We start from the raw sequence: 22,320 nt of genomic DNA on the forward strand, positions 1-22,320 counted from the left end.
TAGAGGTTTTGAACCGTTTGAACAGTTTCAGCGGTTTTACAAGCAGTACAGTGTGGAGACGAGGCAGCAGCTGTGACGAGTGCACCGTACAAATGGATCAATAATAACGAAATCATTTTATTTCACCAGCGAGACCGCATTTTTAAGGGATTCATTTTCGGTGACTTCCGCAGAAAGGTAAAGGTTTTACCTCTTATGTTCTAGCTCGCACGGCTAGCTAAGTTAGCTTAACTTGACCTGTCACGCGACGTTACAAGACTAAAGGGGCCATCATTTACCAACAATAAACTGGAAATAACCCAGGATAATGTAGGGATGGAAGGTCATAAGGACTTGTGAAATGCCTGATGTGTATAACGAAACCCAGCTAGAGACCGAGTAATGTTAACGTCTTCATTGTGTTGGGCATTCAACAAATGTTGTATTATTTAAATGGTTTAAGTCAACGTTGCGTCGTGATGTGGTCCTCGAGTCTGTACACGTGAGCATTGGAGTATTGTGTTGGTGGTTATTCTTATTTTGGGTCATTGTTTAATAAGTTAAGCGTCAAATGATTTGCAACTTGGAGTTGCGGTAAAACTGTCAAGACACGACATAACCAAGCCTTCATAAGACACGTTATCGCTGATTCAGGGTTAGACAGTCCAAGATCAGTACTAGTCTCCTAGATCTCATTATCTGTGGCCAGACCTTTGAAGATAACTGATCCTGGTCCGGCATTGGGACTTAAATCTGCTCATCACTTCATAGGCACCCTTTTCTATGTGATGGTGAACTATGTGCCTCTAAAGTAGAGGCACATAGTTTCTTCATATACCAAAATAAAGCTAATTATGTTGATTTATTATGGTAATTAGAATTGATTAATATATCGTGTACTGTCTGCTTTGACACACTCTTCGTCTATTTGAATGAACGAATACGTACGAAAACGGATCCGAACTTCGATCACTAGAGCGTGAGGATAACAATGGTGGAAGATGGATAAACCAAACATGTTCTGAATAGATTCCAACTATCACTTTGAAATCAGAGAAAATACCGTCGTTTGTTTATACTTCGCTCCACCCTTAAAACACCCGTATAATCCAATTGGCTGGCATGGCTTGTTGTCTACCTCAAATTACTGCAGGTTCAGGCGGATGTGATACGTTAGTGATGGGTTAGGGAAAATGTCATCCCCGCCCCCACGGGAGTGGAGGTGTGCAACTCGGCTCTGCTCATCAGAGCAGATACAATGTGTAGCCACCAGGCCGACACATACAAAACGCAGTGAAAACCTAAAATACAAATTAGATCATGGTAGATTACAAAAAGTTGACCATTCTCTGTTCATGAATAAATATACCTTTACACAACCTCATCAACAATTATTTTTGCACGACTCGCATTAGAAACACTGGTAGTTTCTCATGGGGATATTATATCGACCAAGCATATTAAGTGGTTCATTAAAGTGCTAAAAACACCTACACAACTATCATCCAAAGATATGTCGGTCGTCTGCTTATGTTTTTCCGCTATGGTATGGGTTAGCAATGTCTGCAATGAAACGTCACAGGTCACGTATTTTCTTAATTTTTAATGAATGTTTCCCTCCATCGGGCTTGCTTTAACAAAGACCCCCTTACTTTCAGGCACTCAACATGACCTCCCCATTCTCATTCGTGCTGTCCCTTAAGGAACTGTTTGCTGGGAAACTGCAGCAGTTCATGAGTGACATTGATGATGTTCACAGTGTTTGGCTGACTGAAATCAAGCAGGAAGCCGACCGCATGTTGACAAGGTAAGCTTCAATAAAAATGTTTTCATGCTGTTCATTTGTATATTTTCTGCTGCATTGTCAAGATCCACTCATCAGATAATTTTTCTTATGGCATTTCATGGAATGAACACTGTTGTTATTGTTTGATTCAGTATAATTTTTCTGTAATTGTAGTGATTTTAGTGCTGAGCCAGAATTGATGCCAAAAACTCCATCTCAGAAAAGAAACAACCGCAGGAAGCGTGTATCCCTGGGCTATCAAGAAGAGACTCGAGCCAAGAGACGGTATGGTTCGATATTACGGGCGTATTCATTTAATTATTCAATAGTTTGCGCACTCTACTGCACCCTCTAACAAATAGTAAAAGTTTGTTATGTGTTATTTTTTGTGTTGTTGCAGGTTTTCTAAGGGCAAACGTAGCAAATTACGGGGCTCCTCTGTTAAAACTTTGGACCTTCTCGCTGAAGATGAGGGCATACCCCGAGCCAGCACGTCAGGGCAGGTTGTCGAGCAGCCCAAACGCAGCACTCGCAGAAACAAACAAACTCAGCCTGAGGCATCACTGGAGGAAGCAGCCTTCAGTGACTGCAGTGCAGAACAGGTACCTGAGGTGGGACCAGAGGTTGCAGTACAGGTACCTGAGGTGGGACCAGAGGTTGCAGATCAGGAGTTGAAGACTGCAGTAGCTGAGGAGAAATCAGAGGTCATAGATATGGAGTTGGAGACGGCGGTACCCGATGCTGAGACAGCGATCGAAGAAGAGACAGAGATCGAAGCAGACGAGCCCCAAGTGTGTTCCTCCATCCCCACACCATCGCCGCCCGAGATCCCCGTCCCCACGGTCTCAGTGAGAATCTCTTCCACAGACCGCCGCTCTGCAGAGCTGGTTGCACAGCGTGTGGTGTCGCCCGGCCGCAGTGCCACCAAAATAGTCATAGCTGATACACCCAGTAGGGCCCGACGTACCTCCAACGTGCGCCTCTCCCTCAAGCTGCGCTACTCCAAGGCCGGGGTCCGGCACAGCAGGATGCAGGACGGTGTGCGCCGGACCTCCAGGCGCTCCATCATGAAGAAGAAATTGACTCGTGGTGGCAACACGACATGCAGTAGCAACGATAGTGGTGAGTCTTGTTGCAATATAGGCTAGTGGTAAGGTTGTTTTAAATCCCAAAAGATTATGTGTTCGGAATACCCTGAAGTCCATTCTTAACATGTAGCTCATCCACGACTAAGGGGCCTTACCCTAACCTGCTTCTAAATAACATGCATCCAAAAAAAGGATCTCCTCAATGCCACATCATAATAATCATCCAAGACATAATGTTCAATTTTTCAAGATAGCCTGGCATTTAATATATCTATACAGTTTTTCTATTGATATTCTAAAATTGTTAACGAGTTTAACATTAATGTTTTGAAATTCATTGCTTCTGTTGTAGATGATTCTTGCATTGAAATTGATGGAGAAGTGGAGAAGGACAGAGAATTGTGAGTGGTGGATATTAACCATACATGGCATTTTTGAGTGAAGTTAAAATTGTTGTAGTACACAAATACATTACTTAATTTTAACAAAGCATGGAATAACGTTAATAAATAGAAAAGGTGCAGTTCAAGAAAGTCTCAAGTTGCTGTTTGTTTGTTGTGCCTCAGGCCGTCGGTGCAGAGCGATGACGCTGAAACGGCGGCTGACGAACCACAAGCTATCCCAGACGTCAGTGTCTCTTTGTTACTGTTGAAAGAAAATTGCGGTCTAAAAGAACTGTGGCTGGATATTAAGAGAAATATATTTATTTGTGATGTTTTCTTTGCTTCACTGAAACGCTGGCGGAGCAGAAGGCAGGGAGCGGAAACGAGCGCGTGACTCGCTCCATGGCGGTCAACTCTCCTGTGCTCCTATTCTCCCCGGTGCTCTCCAGCATGTTAAGAGGCGTCCCCTCGGTCCTCTCCCCAGGTCAGTACGGCGGCCATTAAGGGACCTTTCATTAAGGACTATGTTGTGGACCCCCTCGTTGTTCTGATGAGTATTGTATGTATTTTTGTATTTATGGTTATAGGCGGTGCAAAGACGACTCCTGTGGGAAGTTGGAGGTACGTTTATTAGTATGCAAGTTTTTGTTTGCTTTGTTAGATACATTTGTAAGTGGTTCACCATCTTTGATATGAAGGGGTCGGCTTAGCAGTTGTCTTGTAACCGAAAGGTTGCAACTACGATCCCCAGCTCTTCCTAGCGGATTGTTGATGTGTCCCTGAGCAAGACACTTAACCCTAAATGTTCCTGTCGAGCTGGCTGTCGCCTTGCATGGTTGACTCTGCCGTCGGTGTGTCAATGTGTGTATTAACTGATGTAAGTCACTTTGGATAAAGGGTCTGCTAAATGCCCTAAATGTAAATGTAAGACTTGCATTGAAAATATAGTGCATTTGTCGTTGTCCATCTGGTAGTTGATTCATGGTTCCTGTTATACTGCATATTTTTCAATGTAAATCAAGCTCCTAAGATTCTCTCTAATTATTCAGGGGCAGCCGAAATAGCAAGCGCAAATCCCCTGAAGCAAAGGAGGCCACCCCAAACAAGAAGCCCTTACCTGCAATGAAAAGCCAATCGGTAAGATTCATAAAATATCAACCTTTATTCAAACTCTTCCAAGTGTGAGTGCAGGTATTGTTTGCATGGGAATAACACTATCTGGAGTTTGGCGTGCTGCTTTAGATTGCTGTGAAAAAAAACCACATCATCCACTATGGACGGTTTTAGTTGACTCCTCCGCTCTTGAATAACATATCCAGCACCGGAGAAGTCTCACTTGCAATCGCAGAAAAAAGATATAGAGCTCCAGGAGTCTGCAAACGGCAACAATTACTTCTCATCCAAGCTGCAGTTCACTCTGGACTGCAGGGAGAGAACGCTGTTTGGCTGTTATGTTACATCCCTCAGGGATTGAACGCTGATTGAGTTTGTGGGAGTTGTCGTCTTCAATCCACAAGCACCAAAAAGTCACTGTCTGCCTTTTCTCGTCATGAAGGCACCAATTAGAAATTTATGTCACTATTCAACTACATCTATGACCCACTATCAACACAGATTCATGTCTCCACTAGTGAAATTCTCCTTTTAATGAAGGGTTCCCTTACGATGACCGCAATGTATAGCCGGTTCCCGTACTGTTGACAAAAGATTTATACGGAACTACATCATTTATTACCAATAATAATAATAATAATAATAAGTTTGTTCTTGTAGTTAACAGCTGTGCATCCATGTTTTTCCGACTTGGTCGTTTGAACGCACGGAGGTCGGAGATGCCGCGATTCCCATTCCGACTTTCCACCTCCGACCATTAACGAAAGCAGCATAACGACCGTCTTTGTTCTTTGCCTGTGTCGTAAGTTAGATAGCCATGTGAGCCATCGGATTGGTGCATAGACTTGCGTACTCGCAAATACCCAATACTGCCTGTAAGAAGGTATTCGAGGAATTTCCGATACTGGCATCGAGAACAACTCTAATTGGTTCCATTGGGTCATTTTTGCACACAATTACTTATCAGGCGTAGAACTGTCCTTAATCAACCCCTCCAACTCAATGTCCAGGTCATGAGGCCCAACATGAGGGCCTTCCTCCAGACCGTACAGAAGAACCAGATGCTTATGATGGCTCCAGCGTCTATGGGCCGCAGCACTGTGATGAAGTCCTTCATTAAACACACCACGCCCCTTAAGGTCGACGCAAAGGTTAGTTTCATCCTCCCCTTCTCGGGGAAACGAAACAGGCCCTGATTTTGTCATGTGTTAAAAGGGTTATAACATTGTCGTTATACCGCCCCAAAACCTTGTCTTTCGCTTTCTTATTCTTTTTCTGTTTAAGAGACGGCCTTTATTTGAGATATATATAGGGCTAATTCCATCTTTTCCAGCTGTCATGAGCATTTGTTTATTTATTTTGCTGACCTGAGTAGTTATTGTACAAAGCTGTTGTGACTCCCCTGCTTAATGGCCAAATTGGTTCTTATTTGGATGTCTCTTTCCCCTTATCCCAAGGACGTAAAGCACGGTCTTGTGGTAAGTGAAAGGTTAAAGCACGCGTTTCTGAGGGCATTTTCTTAATGATCGTGGATTAGGCCACTTGAGTGTTTAAGTCTCACTTCTTGTTCACCCTTCACCACTTCTAATGTGCTGGACCCATCCCTTTCTGCTGCTAATTTCATACAGCAATACAAAGATTTTGTTTTGTATACATAAAGGACAGTTTAATAAAACAAATAAAAACATGAACAATTAAAAGTATTGCTTGATGAAATCAGATAAAAATACTGACTTTTTTTTTTTTTTTTTTTTTTTTACTGTTTTATTACATGGGTCATTGTGGATTCTCATAAGCTAGCACAGCCCTTTTCTAATCTTAACCATCACTTTCGCCCGTTTGGGTTCAACTTTCTGACATGTGTCACCCGGGGTCAAGTCTAAACTTGAGTCTTTTACTCCCCTAGGCCAAAGAACGCCTCAAACTGGAAGCTCTCAAAAAGAAGCAGGAGCAGGAGGAGGAGAGGATAAAGAAGATGGAGGAAGAGAAGAGACGAAAGCTTGATGAACAGAAACGGTCGGCACAGTTCAGAAGCTCGCGTTGGGACTTTCCAGGGCCTTGTGTTTGCCTCATGGTTTGTTGGTGAACCTCAGGTCTAAGTCATGTGTGCTCTTACAGGAAGAGGGACGAGAGGCTGAGGAGAGTGGTGGAGGCCCGAATGAAGGAGGACGAGGAGAAGAAAAAGAGAATCGAGCAGAAAATGTCCCAGACCGATGAGAAAAATGATAAGGTCTGTATTGTGATTCGGGGTGTGAATCTTTCAGTGTCACTATTGGATTCTATTTCAATCCATGGCCTCGATTCTCAAATCCATACAGGCCATGACCATTACCAGTTTGTGATACTTTTCATGTACAATCACTGTAGGAGCGTTATAATAAGCGATGTGTATGAAATGAGGCCCACACCATGGCGTTACACTATAGGTGGTATAGTGTACCAAGTGCTTTCACTTGGGCTGCAAAAAGGTATGTTTTTTTTTAGTGGACATTAATTAATTAGCGAACATATCGAACGACTCCCTAGCGGAGAAACAATGGTGGGGACGGATTCACAATAATGGTCACTAGGGTATGTAGCGGTAGCAAAAAGCACAATCCTACATAAATACTTGTCTAACATCAGTCATTTACACGCAACTTCCCCAAAACGGCAGAAAGTGACGCAGTTTCAAGAGACAGAAACTAAGTTCTTCGGGCCAGTGACCTAATAAAGATAAACTCAATTAAATGAGCGATAATAATTCTACATGGAGCATGGTGCGTTTAGGTATTAAGTGATTTATTGCCGATGATCCATGATTGCCTTTGTGAATGTCGGCCCAAATCGAATATTCGATTATTCGTTCATACCACCCACTGATTATTAAACTATGAAACAATTTAGTGATTCACATCCCTAGTTGTCATGACCATGTACATGGTTGCCTGCTTTATATTACATGGTAGCCTTACATCGAGGCTACCTACTTGGGAGCAACCAGCCAGAATAAGATAGGATTTGAAAGTAGCCAAACAAGGAAATCATACCTTTCCCTTCAGATCTCACATCAAAGCCACGGTTTGAAGTGTATTCATTTTGACCATTCGCATGAGATCACTGGCACAGACGGGTCTATTATTTTATTTTTTTAATAAGGTTTAATGTATTTCATACAGATGCGCGTTGAGCGCGTGGCAGAAGAAAAGGCCAAGAAGAAAGTGGCTGTGAAGCGTCAGGAGGAGCTGGAGCAGAAGAAGAGGCTGGAAGAGGAGACCAGACTCAAGAAGATCCAGCAAGCCGTAAGATATTCATCATTATTCACCATACGGTTTAATGGTGTGACGGTGTTTCCAACAGTGTTGGGAAGTTACTTTTAAAAAGTAGTGTTTACTCGTTACTTCTTAAAGTTATCCGTTACTTTACTCAGTTACCCTCTATGGAAAGTAACTTTTTACGTTACTCGTTACTATGTGACTTGTTATTTATGTTGATCGACTTTTATCGACCATATCTGGTCCTAAATGTGTAGGTATACATAAAGTTATACTATGGAGGACATAACGGGTATTTATTTTTTGCTCTTTATTGTAAAAAATGCCACAGCACTTGACAAGAAATCATTGGGCTATTATAGGTTTCAACACCACCACTAAAGCCCTACGAAACAAGATCAAATAAAATAGCCTGATACATCTTATGGGCATATAGGTGAACACAAAATACCCAAGGGCTTATTTTATTGTTGCTTATACCATGATCTGGGGGAACACTCAATTCAGATTGGCTGAAGGGTGTGCATTAGCCCCTGATATACGGACACCTGCTAAGTAGTTCCAGTCAAATTGTCTGTTTAGCCTTAAAAACGAGAACTGGTAAATTGTGAAAAATGCATTATACTGTAATTAGAAAACGTGATTATATGCTATAGACCCTATAGTATCTGTGGTATAAAGGCTGGGACGAATTTCGAATTACAAATATGTACAATGCATAACGTTAGCTCTCTGGCTCATAGCTTAGTGGACTAGAATACCTCCCGTTGCCAAGTCATAGCTTAGGTCTGTCCGATTTATTGGAGGAGTTAACAACGTTTCCGTTGCATAAGAACCTTACGGGAGGGTAATGATTGTTCTAGGTATTGGTCAAACCCTCAGGGCAGCGTTTCCGCTAGAAGAAATTGGTGCCGGTGACCGGGAAGGTTTCATTTTACCGGTCAAATTGGAAAAAAATCGGTCGGATATTGTCCGTGTTTATTGCACTTAAACACGTGCAATAAAAAATTGATAGGCAGGCTATATAAAGAAGAAGTTTGTGATCATATTTTGATTCGTCATGGTTGTTAAATACCGGTACTCCGCAAAGCTTGCCGCCGGCTTTCGCTAGCTTGCCGCCGTTTAGTTCATAAACCTACGGTAGTCTATTGCGATCAATTTGAGCGAGTGCACGAAATGTAACAACTTATTTATTTTATCACACAGGCTACGCTACAATCAAAACCCTCATTGTTTTACATGAATTGGCTAAACAAATGACCACTGTAGCATATTTAAACACAATTCAAATGAACACATTCAAAAGTATTTCTGCTCAATTTAAAAGGTTGACTCTCCTCGTGACTGAATGTTTGTATACAGCGTGCATGCTGTATGCACGCAGGGTTGATGCGCTCCACTTTTTTCTGTGGAGAACCAGCGCCTTGAATATCGCGCATAAAACGAAACCGGATCGTTTTCGCCCGTTTCGGCTCCGTGTGGACGGGGCCTTATTTCCAATCAGTCATTCTGACCGGAGACATTTAGAATTTTCGGTCCTCCTCATTTTTTTACGGTCAAAGACCGGTAATTACATGACAACGGGAACTCTGCCTCAGGCGTTACCAGGGAAACAAAGTTATGGCTTGTGAAAAACTTTATATTTGGATTGCAAAACGCATGAAAATATAAATGAAGTCTTAATTTATTTTCTTTGGCATCTGACCACGGTATAAGCGGGATAATGCCCTTAGAGGTGTCCTTTATCAGGAATTAATGGACTTCGCAGATGCAACCGTCCTCCGCTGCGTGTCGGACGGTTCTAAGGCCTCCGCATTGTCCATTAATTCCTGATAATGGACACCTCGCGGGCATTATCCCTTGCATATATACCTCTTGTTTAGATACCTGGTGCAAATGACGTTTTAGCTGCTTATTTGGGCTTGGACTCTACATATAAATTCCCCGGGGATCTTGAGCTACATGTTGGCATGCTTTCCTTTCAAATGCTTGGTGAGGTTGACAGTTCAGTTAGCGGAAGTGGCCAAAAGTTTCTGGCCAGGGAACAGTGTAAACCTTACACTCGCATTCTCCCCCTTAGATTCAACGATTTCAAAGGAGTTGGAATGCCTCCATCCCTCAAAAGTGAGCGTTGGCTGCTTCTCGCTTGTAATGATTGCTCTTCATTGGGGATCGACCGATACAGATTTTTTCTTTTAGGGCCAATACCGTTTTTTTTTTTTCATCAGCTTTAGCCGATAACCGGTACGCCGATACAGATTTTCTTCAGCCAATATTTGGAGCCTATAATACCCTGGAAATCCAGAGTTTCCGCGAGAGCACATTTTGAATTTCTCTCTCTGGGAACGAGCAATATACTCGTGTATATTCTGTGCCTCTGTGCCTATAGCATTAATCAATCACATCGATGTATCAATATAGGCGGGCCAAAAGCGTTGCTGTTTTACCGACCGGATACGGCAAGAGTCAAAATGTCTTTAAGAAGTCGGGATCACACAAACTTGCACCGTTCACACTCCGTTAACTTAATTTACGTTTGAGACTTGACTCGAAAGACCTGCCTGATCCATCAAAGCATCCATCACGCTCAAGAGTAATTTAAATGTTGGTTGGTTGAACTTTCACCTTAGGATCTTTAGACATCCGGTAAAGATGCCATATTCAGGTCTGTCTTGTTAGTTTCTCAGTTTAAACGGGTTCTAGATGTGCCTGTGTTAATGTGTATCTCTACAGGAGGAGGAGAAGAGGCAGCAGGAGCTGGTGGCCAAGCGGGCAGAGGAGGAAGAGCGCGCTCGCAAGCTGGCTGAAGCCCGCAGAGCTCTGGAACTGAGGAGGGAGCGGGAGAAGGAGCAGGAGCAGGAGAAGGAGAGACGAGCTCTTGCTGAACGGTAATTCATTAAGAATTATAATCATGATTATCATGCTAATGAGCCTAATGTTCTTCAGTTCCTTAGTGAATCATTGGTAATCGTTTGTTAATGTGGCTTTGTTTTCTTGGTGGTGTTCAGAGAGCGTGCAGAGAGGGAGAAAGCTCTAGCTACTCTCTGGGCAAACAGAGAGAAGGAGAGGAAAGAGATGGAAGAGAAAAGAAACCTTGAGGAAAAGAAAAGGAGGGTGAGCACAAATATGGGAACATATTTACTAGGATTCCAAAATGTATTTGAACAAAAAAGGCTTGTTTCTAGAATATTGTGGTACATCATGAATCCCTGTTGAGCGCAAACAGATCTGGTCATGGAAAACATGATATTTCCACTCTATTAGAATTATTCCTGTTGATGTGTGTGTTATTGTGTATCTTAGAGCAATATCGTTGCATTCAATTGTGATGACAGCCAATACGACTACTTTCCCATAACGATTTAACATATTATGAAAGTATGAAAGACGGTTGATTGGATGATTTCTGGGTCCCTTTAGGAGGAGCACCAGCGGCTGGCTGCTGAGAACGCTGCCCGAGAAGCTGCGATGCACAAAATGGCTGCTGCCTCGGCTGCTTTAAATGTCAAGGTGGGTGCGAATTAGAAAAACACTGCTTTAATGGATTTGTGAAATAGCATAATGTTTAAAGGTCCCATGGTATGCTACTTTATGGAAGCTTTAATATAGATATTTATGGTACATAACACAGTATCTCAAGACGTTCCCGAAATCCAGCCATGGTGCAGAATTACAGCCACTACGAGCCAGTCGCACATTGAGCATTCCCCAAATTCCCCCTACATTTATAATTGTATTTTACTTTACATTTAATTCCTCATTATTCAGGCATTACAGAACTTTCATGGTCATAAATAAAAAATACGAACTGCAGTTTAATTTCTTTGTTTGTTCTTAAATTGACGTAGAATGGAGCAAAGACTCCTGGGATTGGGAAATGCGTTTATCCAATAGCAGATGGAGGGCAAGTCTATTTTCGAAAAAATGTAGGGGGATATATGAGTGGCCCCACGTTGAATGGTATGACCCAAGATACGTCAGACAGAGAAAGCGCGCATATTCAACGGTACCGCCATGTCATTTGTTTACCCAGGTGCCATTGCAACACCATTGCTACCTCTCATTGGCTGAATCTGTGAGAACGTTGTAGACTCAATCAATATAAGTCGCGGGGATACGAAGCGCTGTTCGTTTGTATATTTTATTTACGTATTTTTGGTTTATGTTCAAAAAAAAGAATCAAAGAACCAGTTCTTCTTGTTTTGGGGAACCAGTTCTTGTCGGTTGCGACCGACTCATCCCTAGTGCGCCGTGTTCTGTAAATATTCTAGAACAATCCGGGTACTCCGGCGGGAGTCCTGGCGCTCTGCCCTTCATATGCATGTCATGCAGGCTAGAATTGCGAAACATTGTATAATTCTTATAATGGACATTTCTCTGGGCCAATCGGAATCTTAGCACTTGCTTCAGAATCTTGAAGCACACAGCACCAACTGAGCTCGCCTTTCGATGAGACGCCTGGCTATCGCGCGAGTCTGATGGAAGACCCTTAACGTCAATTTGAAGTAGGGGTGTACGGTATAAAAAGTACACCAGTGTGAATTTGCGTTACGGTATTGTTTTTGACGTTACCGTGTGACCGGTAGATAGTGTTGTAAGTCACGCGTTGATACAGTAACCTAACTACTTTTTCATGTAAAAAGTAAAGTTGCGCGCATTTGCTGAAAATATGGTAACGAAACATACTTCCACATACTTTTTCCATTACTTTTCCCATGAACAGATTTGAGAGCGATACTGCCTTCTCAGGCAGTATGCTATTCCGCGCCTGCGCAGTGCTTGTGCAACAGTCCCTTCACAAGCTCTCATTCCACACCGTACGAGACAGACACTGTCTCTGCATATCAGACATTGCTTCCGAAGGCATTTTCCGAAGCCAGTCCTTACGACAAAATGCCAGCGGTGAAACGAGATAACAAACGCCGTCACAGTTTACCTGTGTAAGGACATGGTTCCCTTTCACAATGTCGATAGAAAGGGCTTTAAAGAGATGGTCAAAACACACGAGTCAGCCAAATTGAGATGCCAAAACTATACGGCAAGGTCCGCAAGCAAGTGGAGAAACAAATCCATACTATTAAACATTAGTGTTTTTCAGAGATGGTAGTAACTTGAGAAAAGATTTTAAAATGTTTATGCAGTTTTGCTGCCTAACCAGTATTTTACCCCTTCAGAAGCATTTATATCGAATGTAGAAGATAAAATTAACATACTGTGATATACATTTTAGTCCATACCGTGCTGCCCTAATTTGAAGGAACTATTTTATGTTAAATTCGAGGTAAGTCACGCTTTTTGGAGCAAAACAAAAGCTATTTGTTTGCTTGATTCAATTAACATTAGCTACCGCTTTTGTTACTAACACTTGCGTTACAGTGTGTGTAATCACACACACACACGTGGTGCTCAAACGTCGTAAATCATTGTCTCATTGGCGGGCCAAATTCTTACTCTGCAAGGCAGAGAAAGGGGAGGTAACTTGGCCCCATATGACGACGTATGGGGCCACATTCCAAATCAGCGCGCCTTAGCTTCCATTTTTCAAAGGCGAGCAGGATAACTAATACCACTGGGGGACGATAGGCAGGCTAAGGGAACTCATATTAATGTTAGAAAACCTCATAAAGTGAGATTTACATGCCATGGGACCTTTTAAATCCGACATGACAAATCCGTTGTGTTTTGTATATTACTATGTCATAAAATAAAGTTTGTGTTGAAGTCTTAATTACTCCCTATGGAAGTTGAGAGAAACAAATAAACAGGCTTATTCTCCCAATGAATCCATACAGCAGATTATACGTGCCTATAGTTAAGGCACTGCGTGTTCCTTGTTGTACATTACAGTGATGTAATTTGTTAAAGTGGCTATCTAGCTATTACAGAAAATATATAGGTTTTGCAAAATGATGGGCTATGCTGGTATTTAATGAGCAGTGTTGGCTGTATAATAACACCAATATTCCCCTTGTATCTCCCAGAGCTCTCTACTCAACAGCCCAGTGAGGAAGGGGGCGGCCCTGAACATCACTGTGGAGGTTGAGGTAATGATGAAATATTGATATTCTAAATTATTGATTGTTAATCGATGTATTAAACCCTTAATGTTAAGCGGACATGTCGGTGACCCTCCTCTTCAGAAATCCCCTCAGTCCTACAGCCTCACTCCCAAGGGTGGCAACAAACCACTTCTTAAAAGTAACAGTGCTGAGGATTATGGGATGGACCAAAAAAGCGATGACTCCACTGATGACGAGTCGGCGCCACGGAAACCAATCCCGTCATGGGCAGAAGGTATGGACAGACTGATTATTAGGATTGTATTACATGTCTGTCTGTCCTGCCAACTGGTATTTAGCTGTTTGACGGGTGTTATTGGAAGAAAGTAAATTCTAACACACGTTTGTTATTTCTTCCTTCCAGGTCACAATCTGCAGCAGGCCATCACCAAGCAGTACTTCAACCCCCCAGATCTGCATACCTACTTTGGAGTATGCGAGCCTCCGAAGCTGGAGGACATCTTCTATAAGAGCAAACCGCGCTACTTCAAGCGCACAAGCTCCGCTGTATGGCACTCTCCCCCCCGACATGGCCATTATTAAATATCAGGGATGGGTATTCTCTTTAAAGTTTCGTATGAATGGATTTAAATAATGATTTCATTTTAATTAGTTATTACTTTTTTTATACTGTATTGTATCTCTGAGAAATATGTCCAGTGGAAGCGACCTCTTTAATCAAACGTTGTGTCTGCATGGACCTTATTGTTTATATGTCATGTGCTGTGGAGAATATCCACTCTTTGAAAAATAAAAGTTGCAACCGTGTTTGTGACATTTATTTACACCCATTCCCTCGCCGGACATCCCAGGCAAATAAAACAAGCTTGCAGGTGCATCCGGTTCTCCGGTTGCTACAGAAACGCCATATTAGTCCAAAATAATCTCGATTGAACCATTGCTTTGTTTTAGACATGGTTTACAGGGGCGTTTCTAGGTTTCTGAAACATCCGGGGTTTAGCCTAAGAGGGAATAGGACTGCGCGCGGCAAATTTTGTCGTATACTTTAATGCGCATGCACGTTTTTTTTCATGATGCTTTACCTAAATAAACACAATAGGCAGGTAATTATAGCTTTGAATAGCTACCTGACTGCTGCTTATCCCCAGACAGCTAAAGTTCCATTCAAGTTATTTCAGAGTAAAATGAATACAAGTGAGACAGACCTTACATTACCTATATCAGGGGTGTCAAACTCATTTTCACAAAGGGCCACTCTGATGAAATGATAATCACACTAAGGGCCAACATGGAGTTTACTGACATGCCTTCTTTTTAATCCAAAAAGTAACATCTATGAATATTTTGTATACAACCTGCGTACAGGGTCATATAGGCTAGGTTTCATTTCAATATTTTGGGGGACAAATTATAGGTGGGGGGTATGGGGGTACTCCCCCAGAAATGTTTGAGTGTCAAACACTTAATTTCCTGCATTCTGGTGGATGTTTATTCATCTATCTGTGCCTTTTCTGCATCATTTTGTAGTGGAAAAGACAACATTCAGGTTCCTAAAGAAACAACTATTATGGAATATAATGCAGTAAGGCTCTCAGGCATCCTGGATTTTTCAAAACTTTCTGCAAATTGAAAACATATCACATGTTTTGGGTAATTCTTTTTTAGGAGTCATGACTTAGCAGCACCAGTGTTCACTATTTATGACACTTAACATTGGTAATGAAATGACAGCCACCATTGGAATTGAAAAGGGTGGGCAGCTAGCTAGTTAGCTAAATTGTAATTTAAGGCAAAAGTTGGAAACAAATCATGTTGGCATTCATCCTTAGACACTTGACACAATCAGTCATCAATATAGGCATGCTATTTAGCCTCATAGATTGGCCTATTTACAGCCCACAGAAAACTGACATATTTTCTTCAATGCAAGTTCATCAATTCATGGCTTAAAATCTTGAGCAGTAGAACAGAAATTCCTAGCAGTAAGCTACGCAAGAGTCCTAAATAATGGGAGCATGTGCGACGTGCGGATATGGCACAGGCTCTGTATGCAGCCAAAAAAAAAAAAAATATATATATATATATATATATATATATATATATATATATATATAATATTTTTTTCTTTATTTTTTTAACAAAGAAGATTCGGGCCTAATCAAATTAAATACGAATAAAACAGCCTAGTGACGCCACTTTACACCAATAAAACGCAGCAGGAAAATGCCCTTACGTCATCGCCTTGTCTCATCGATGCGAGCCCTTATTTTGAAAGGCATGACCGGATGTGGTGGTGTGACCTCTCGCTTTTCATTGGTGGAGCGTTCAGCTAGTGGATTGAGGAGCAAAGGACACTGTTTAAAGCAGGGAAGGTGAGCGGCGACTTTCCTATCTTATTCCTCCACACATTTAATCAGGTAAATGCGGAAAACCAAATATTAAATAATCTTAAAAAAAACCGATGGGTGAATTATCTTACATTTTACAATTAATTTGACCTTAGGGCGTTTTTATACTGCGTTTGTAAGATTGTCCAATAGGAGCAATTATTTACCTTATAATTCACGTTATTAATTAATAAAAAAAAAACAGCCTAAATGCGAAGTATCATGGGCCTATATCATGTGAGCTCAGTGGATCTGGTCCGGTGGGTCCATATCTAATGACCTGCTTGTCTCTGCGTTTGGTTGTAATCCTTCAATATCAAAGACAACACGATGTTTATGTTATTTTTTATTATTTCATATTGTCTACATTCTATTTTAAATCTCCTGATCAAATGAGCCGCCGTCCGTTGACGTTTATCTGATTTAACCAGGCTGTCATAAGATAACCTCACTATTAATGATAATCTGACTCAGTACTACAATGCATGCCGATGCTGTTAAGAATGTTTTCAATGTGTCTAACAAAATGTTTTTCGGTTGCACTTCTTGTGCTTCTTTCCTCAGAATCATGACTTCGCAAATCCGGCAGAACTTCCACCAGGACTGCGAGGCGGCCCTGAACCGCCAGATCAACCTGGAGCTCTACGCCTCCTATGTCTACCTTTCCATGGTGAGGTGGTAATAAATTCATAGTGCCGTACTTAACTTGATGTGATATTATTAGCGACAAAAAAGCAGAAGAGATTCTGAACAGAACAGAAGGCTAGCTACTATTATTATAGTTCTATCCATGCAGAAGATATGTTGTACATGGATAAAGTAGACGAGGGGAGCAGAGCCATCCAGACGTTTCTCTATCTAACAGCTAAACACGCCATGATGGTCTGACCCCAACCTGTTATGGATCACTGGGAATACTATCTATAATTGTTTGGTTCTTTACCTTGCAGTCCTACTACTTTGACCGAGATGACAAGGCTCTTCCGAACTTGGCCAAGTTCTTCCGCTCGCAGTCCAAAGAGGAGCGTGAGCACGCAGAGAAGCTGATGGCTCTGCAGAACCAGCGCGGCGGGAGGATCTTTCTGCAGGACATCAGGGTAGGATTCCCCACGGGGATGTCATGTAGACCGTGTTCATGTTGACCCGTGTTGATACCGTCCTCATGGAGATACCGTCCTCATGATGAGCCATGGAGAGACCGTGTTCATGTTGACCCATGGAGATACCCTGTTCATGTCGACCCATGGAGAGACCTTGTTCAAGTTGACCCATGGAGATACCCTGTTCATGTTGACCCATGGAGAGACCTTGTTCATGTTGACCCATGGAGAGACCTTGTTCATGTTGACCCATGGAGATACCCTGTTCATGTTGACCCATGGAGAGACCTTGTTCATGTTGACCCATGGAGAGACCTTGTTCATGTTGACCCATGGAGAGACCTTGTTCATGTTGACCCATGGAGAGATCATCCTCATGTTGACCCATGGAGATACCGTCCTTAACTCTGGAAAGTATCTCCAATGGGCCCAGGCGGCACACATTTCTTCCAAAACCTCCTAAAGCACTTCCTGGTTGACCAGCCCTGATTCTGTCCTCATACTAGGAACACATGTTTTGTTTAACTGCTGTAGTGTAGTAGAGGATATGGTCTGCAGACGCTAACAGACTTTGGCTGCTTGAAATAGTCTTGAATCGTTTTTTTTAAATGTACCTGAATGTCATGATGATAATTATACATACAAACAGCTGTGCATTGGGAGCCTTTGCGGTTTTTGGCCAAGTACTGTCATTTCAACAAGACACATGACACAATGCCATGCCTAAGGTTTTAATTTCAGTGTTCTGATTTAATTGTATAACAAGACTCAAGGATGACCAAGGGTTTTTCTGATGGCATAGAACAACACCTTCCTCCTGCTAGGGACAGATTTCATCAGAGGGACACAAACTAAGCATTGATCGTTCTATTTATACCATCAATGGCTCACGTTTCAGTCCCCTGCAGACAGAAATCTGCGCGCAAGTGATGTGCAGCGAGGCATAAGCAGGCTACACAGCGGCGCCACGGTGTGCAGTGTACGCGCGTTAGGGTCCGCCCCTAGCAGCAATGGTGCATTTGGGGGTACTTCTAGATTAGGGTTACATGCCTGTATGTTAGAAATACTTCAGCGTTCTCTCGGTGGGCAGGACTCTGATTTTTCTAACTTAGCAGGCGTAAAACATGTATACATGTGTCGTATAACCGTACAGAGCTATTAAGGGAAAAGTCGAAAAAGCATGATACCTCCCCTTTAACATTATATTCTACAGTGTACATGATCTGTTTGGCGATAAAGCTGCTCTTTGTTGTGTTTGAAGTGCCTGTCGCTGTGTGTTTGGCAGAAGCCCGACCGGGACGAGTGGGGCAGTGCCGTCGAGGCACTCGACTGCTCCCTGCAGCTGGAGAAGAGCGTCAACCAATCCCTGCTCGACGTTCATAAAATAGCCTCCGAACACGGTGACCCTCATGTAAGACGCGAACGAACCACATAAGGACCCTTAGTGAAGCCCTTAGCCACTTCATTCTGATGCTTCGAATCCCTGAAATGGTTATAATTTGGGACAATTGATTGACTTTTGTCCCGCCTTTTTCTGGACAGATGTGTGACTTCATCGAGACGCACTATCTGGACGAGCAGGTGAAGTCCATCAAAGAGCTGAGTGACTGGGTGTCCAACCTGCGCCGCATGGGGGCCCCTGAGAACGGCATGGCCGAGTACCTGTTCGACAAGCACACCCTGGGCGGGGCGAGCGCATAGAGCACCATGGTCGTCATACGTCACACGCACTGGAACCTGCCTCATGATTCCTTTTCAGCTAGGAGGCCAAATGTAGTTTCACTGAAGGCACAGACTGTGTCTAATGAGTTGAAGCTATAATCTATTTTCTATTTAATCACACTCGGCGCGCTCAATCTTTTGTGAGAAATTAAGGGAGTCTGGTTTACCAGAATACTATAAAATTGTGAAATGCTTGTTTTAATGTTCATGTGTTAAACTATATTATGTTTAAATAATTTATGATTGAAAGTATATGATGAAAATATAGATGCTTCATGGATCTGTTTAAAGGGGTGATAACATGCCACCAGGTGTGAGTGTTACAAGCCATTTGAAAATCTTTATTTTCCAGTGTTTTAGTGATATCTAAGTGGGCGTATCTACCTAGATGAACGCTGGATAGGCCAGCCGAGCAGCCTACCAAGTGGACTAGGAAATTGAACTTATCTATACATACATCTTGATGAACATTCTCGCTTGTGATGTAACTAAAACACTGGAAAAGCAGATTTTCAAACTGCTTGTAATGACTAAACACACTGATACCTGGTGGCAAAATATCACCCCTTTATAAAATAGAGGTTTCCGGTCTCTTTAGTTGTAATGTTGGATTGCATTGTTCTATAATTTTCCCTTCTCATTCGTCCACTGACTCAGTGCAGAGTTCAGAAGGCCTTATACATTGTGCACAACAAAACTGACGAAAACAAGCTTTCTTTTATGCACGTTTATCCCCTTTTCTTGTGTTTTATGAGTGTGACATAGTTACTTGAATACAATAAACATTCTAAATAGTTCTCATTGGTTTGTTTCAAAGATCAAATGCATCTTTCTACCAGTACATGTGTGAATCCTGGAATGCGGGAAATGGAAATGGATTTATTAAAGAGGAATGTCCCGCAGTAGGGAAACAGTGTGAGTAACAGTGCTTACTATATTTCCGTTAGTGCTGGAGATCAGTGCAAAGTACACCTGAAATGTTTGATTGATTCCAGGCGATACTTACTGCATAAGTAGGCTGATTTGCTCTGTAAATCCAGGAAGGAAGTAGAGATTAACTGAATGAAGGCTAACTTAATGAAGCTTTGTACAACTTCATTGACAACTAAACACATCCATCTAACATAGAACACAGTTAACACTTATTTCAATCATTACCTATCTGATGTAATTGCCGTCTGGAAAAACCATGCGGAAGGTGACCTGCCTTAGTCCTGTTCCCTCGGTCCAGAAGCTCTGCTCTTCTGACTCTCCAGGAGAGCGCCCAGCAGGTCACCTTCAGCCAATGAGATCCCTGAATCGTTGGGTGAGTGCCGTGGATTGGCTACTTGTAGAGACGACCCTGAAGGGGAAACAGTGTTCGTTGTGTTGCTCAGCCCTCCGTTGCTCGCCCCGTTACCTTCTCGTAGGCTGCTGTTGAAGTTACCGTGGCTACCCGGGGTGCCGTGGGTCGTCCCGGGGCAGAGGTTGGCAGCAGCGTTCGTGCTCAGGTGGCTGGGTGTGACCAGGCTGGTTGAGCTGTTACTGGGATTACTGGCGTTTCCTGTAGCGGTACGAGGGGGGACGTTCAACCCCCGCTCCCCCGGACTGCCCGTGGCCCACCCGCTGGGTGTCCCGGGCTGGCTGTCGGCCGGGTGCGGGGGGTCCAGGGTGAGGTGAGGGGGCAGCGGGCGGCGGGACAGCAGGCCCTGTCCCGGTCTGAGTTTAGAGATGGGCCAGAGCTCCGGCGCCGGGTCGGGGAAGGAGAAGGCCGGGCCCGCGGGGACCTCGCCGTCGGCCGTCAGCCAGGGGAAGGCCGATGAGGGCGGGGGGGGCAGGGTGGTCGGCGTGACTGGGGGGACCAGCGAGCTGCAGCTGCGCTCCCAGTCCCCCGGCGTTCTGCGCGGGGGCCGCGGCCGCTGCACGGCGGGGGGCACGCAGTGGATGGGGGTCTGCGGACAGCTGTAGAAACCCGGCCTCTCGTACAGGGGCATGGAGGAGAAGTGGTAGTCAGGGTCCTGGTCCGGGTGGGCGGGGTGGCGGCCGTGGTTTCGGGCCCCCCCCGCGGGGTGCAGGTACGGCGGGATGCGGCTCAGCGGGGCCCCCGGGCGACGGCGGAGGAGGGGCACCCTGGAGGAGCGGGGGAAGCTGGGCGACTGGACGCCCAGCAGCCGGCCCAGGCCCCCCAGCAGTGGGGTGGAGTAGCTGGCCTCCTCGTGCTCCTTGATCTGCTCCAGGTTGGGCTGGAACTCCATGTCCTCCTTGGCCACACTGGTTCAGGAACACAGAGTTAGCCGGCCCGGCCCCCTACCGGGACAAACAGATACACAGTACAGGTAACAGTTGAACTAGTCTCACCTGATATCGAGCGCCGAGCCCATGAAGGAGGGTTTGCGGTGCTCAGCGCTGGCTGCGGTGTACGGAGGCTGAGGTTCGGACTCGTTCCAGTACTTATCCCTCTCCACCACAGGCAGGCTGTCATACATCTCATCCACAGACAGTAAGGACACCTGGAGGAGAAGGAACAGCAGGCCACACAGGCTTGATGGGAGCTACATTTAAGATGTGTCAATGGTAAATGGACTGCATTTATACAGCGCTTTTCTAACCAGCGGTCACTCAAAGCGCTTTGCAATATTGCCTCACATTCACCCCTTCATGCACACATTAACACACCAACGGCAGTGTCATCCATGCGAGGCGTCAGCCAGCTCTTAGGGAGCAGTCAGGGTGAGCTGCCTTGCTCAGGGACACCTCGACACTCTGGGTTCGAACTAGCAACCTTCCGGTTACCAGCCATCCCGCTCTACCTCCTGACTCACATCCCGCCCTATGGTCCGAGCCACTTGGAAAGGGATTTATTCTGCATGCAAACCTGCAAGTTACGATCCACTAGCCAGTTGGTTTCAAAGTCGTCATCGTCCTCGCCGAAGGGGTTTATGAGCTGCTCAGCCACCTAGGAGTGCATCGCCGGGAGGGGGAATGGGATCGGATTCAAATTTAGGACGGGGCATGGTCAAGCGCCAAACATTGAATGTCATCTGCTTCATTGTACCTTCAGCCAGCCAACATAGAAGAAGAACTGCAACAGAGTGAAGACAGGCAGATAGAAGTCCTGGTCGTGACCCGGGTAGCCCTGGGCGGGGTCCAAGAACTGCCGACCAATCAGACAAGCCAGGAAGAAGCTGTACACAGCCACGGTCACCACCTAATCAGCAGACACCAGTTAGGGCGCGGGGCTGAGGGAGAGGCTGCTTTCTGCTGAAAGCCGTCTTTCTGCTGATTGCAGAAAGTGTTTTTTTGTTTCTACAAGAATTATAGTTTATTAAGCAGAGTGATTAGCACATGATTATTTATTGATGATTATAATTACTATGTGTAATTATAATGTGTAATATGTTGTTATTACTATTACAATAAATAGTAATTTTATTATTATATAAAAATGTTGATACGTTTATTCTAATTGTATTGAAATACATTTCAAATGTTCTATAATAATACAAATA

At 43.8% G+C, this 22,320-nt stretch overlaps 3 protein-coding genes across 6 annotated transcripts in view; 2 read left to right on the plus strand and 1 right to left on the minus strand.

Annotated features, from left to right (window-relative positions):
• Positions 1-18: 18 nt before the first annotated feature.
• incenp (inner centromere protein) lies at positions 19-14,430 on the plus strand. Of its 3 annotated transcripts, XM_060061894.1 has the most exons (21): positions 19-177; positions 1,638-1,786; positions 1,940-2,050; positions 2,166-2,367; positions 2,401-2,887; positions 3,206-3,254; positions 3,420-3,480; positions 3,603-3,720; positions 3,824-3,857; positions 4,286-4,373; positions 5,360-5,500; positions 5,807-5,827; positions 6,256-6,365; positions 6,468-6,579; positions 7,508-7,630; positions 10,337-10,491; positions 10,612-10,717; positions 11,024-11,113; positions 13,585-13,647; positions 13,744-13,897; positions 14,027-14,430. In XM_060061894.1, the coding sequence occupies exons 2-21, from the start codon at positions 1,647-1,649 to the stop codon at positions 14,203-14,205; spliced, it is 2,544 nt and encodes an 847-aa protein (XP_059917877.1). In that variant the 5' UTR covers positions 19-177; positions 1,638-1,646; the 3' UTR covers positions 14,206-14,430. The 3 variants fall into 3 exon arrangements, with proteins under 3 accessions (XP_059917877.1, XP_059917875.1, XP_059917876.1); XM_060061892.1 differs by having other exon boundaries at positions 2,166-2,887; XM_060061893.1 differs by lacking the exon at positions 5,807-5,827 and having other exon boundaries at positions 20-177; positions 2,166-2,887.
• A 1,419-nt stretch (positions 14,431-15,849) lies between these two features.
• fth1b (ferritin, heavy polypeptide 1b) lies at positions 15,850-19,629 on the plus strand. 2 transcript variants are annotated; one of them, XM_060062038.1, is made up of 5 exons: positions 15,850-15,995; positions 16,575-16,680; positions 16,961-17,107; positions 18,396-18,521; positions 18,653-19,629. In XM_060062038.1, exons 1-5 carry the CDS (start codon positions 15,877-15,879, stop codon positions 18,809-18,811), a joined length of 657 nt encoding a protein of 218 aa, XP_059918021.1. In that variant the 5' UTR covers positions 15,850-15,876; the 3' UTR covers positions 18,812-19,629. The 2 variants fall into 2 exon arrangements, with proteins under 2 accessions (XP_059918021.1, XP_059918022.1); XM_060062039.1 differs by having other exon boundaries at positions 15,889-16,040.
• A 62-nt stretch (positions 19,630-19,691) lies between these two features.
• best1 (bestrophin 1) overlaps positions 19,692-22,320 on the minus strand; it is a 6,750-nt gene continuing 4,121 nt past the window's right edge. Inside the window, exons 7-10 of the mRNA XM_060061915.1 lie at positions 21,867-22,019; positions 21,687-21,767; positions 21,170-21,321; positions 19,692-21,082 (exon numbers count right to left, since the gene is read on the minus strand). Of these exons, the coding sequence (XP_059917898.1) occupies positions 20,041-21,082; positions 21,170-21,321; positions 21,687-21,767; positions 21,867-22,019 (1,428 nt within the window). The 3' untranslated portion in view covers positions 19,692-20,040. The remainder of the gene's footprint in view (positions 21,083-21,169; positions 21,322-21,686; positions 21,768-21,866; positions 22,020-22,320) is intronic.

This window comes from Gadus macrocephalus, chromosome 9, assembly GCF_031168955.1.
Source record: "Gadus macrocephalus chromosome 9, ASM3116895v1".
NCBI classification, from domain to species: Eukaryota; Metazoa; Chordata; class Actinopteri; order Gadiformes; family Gadidae; genus Gadus; species Gadus macrocephalus.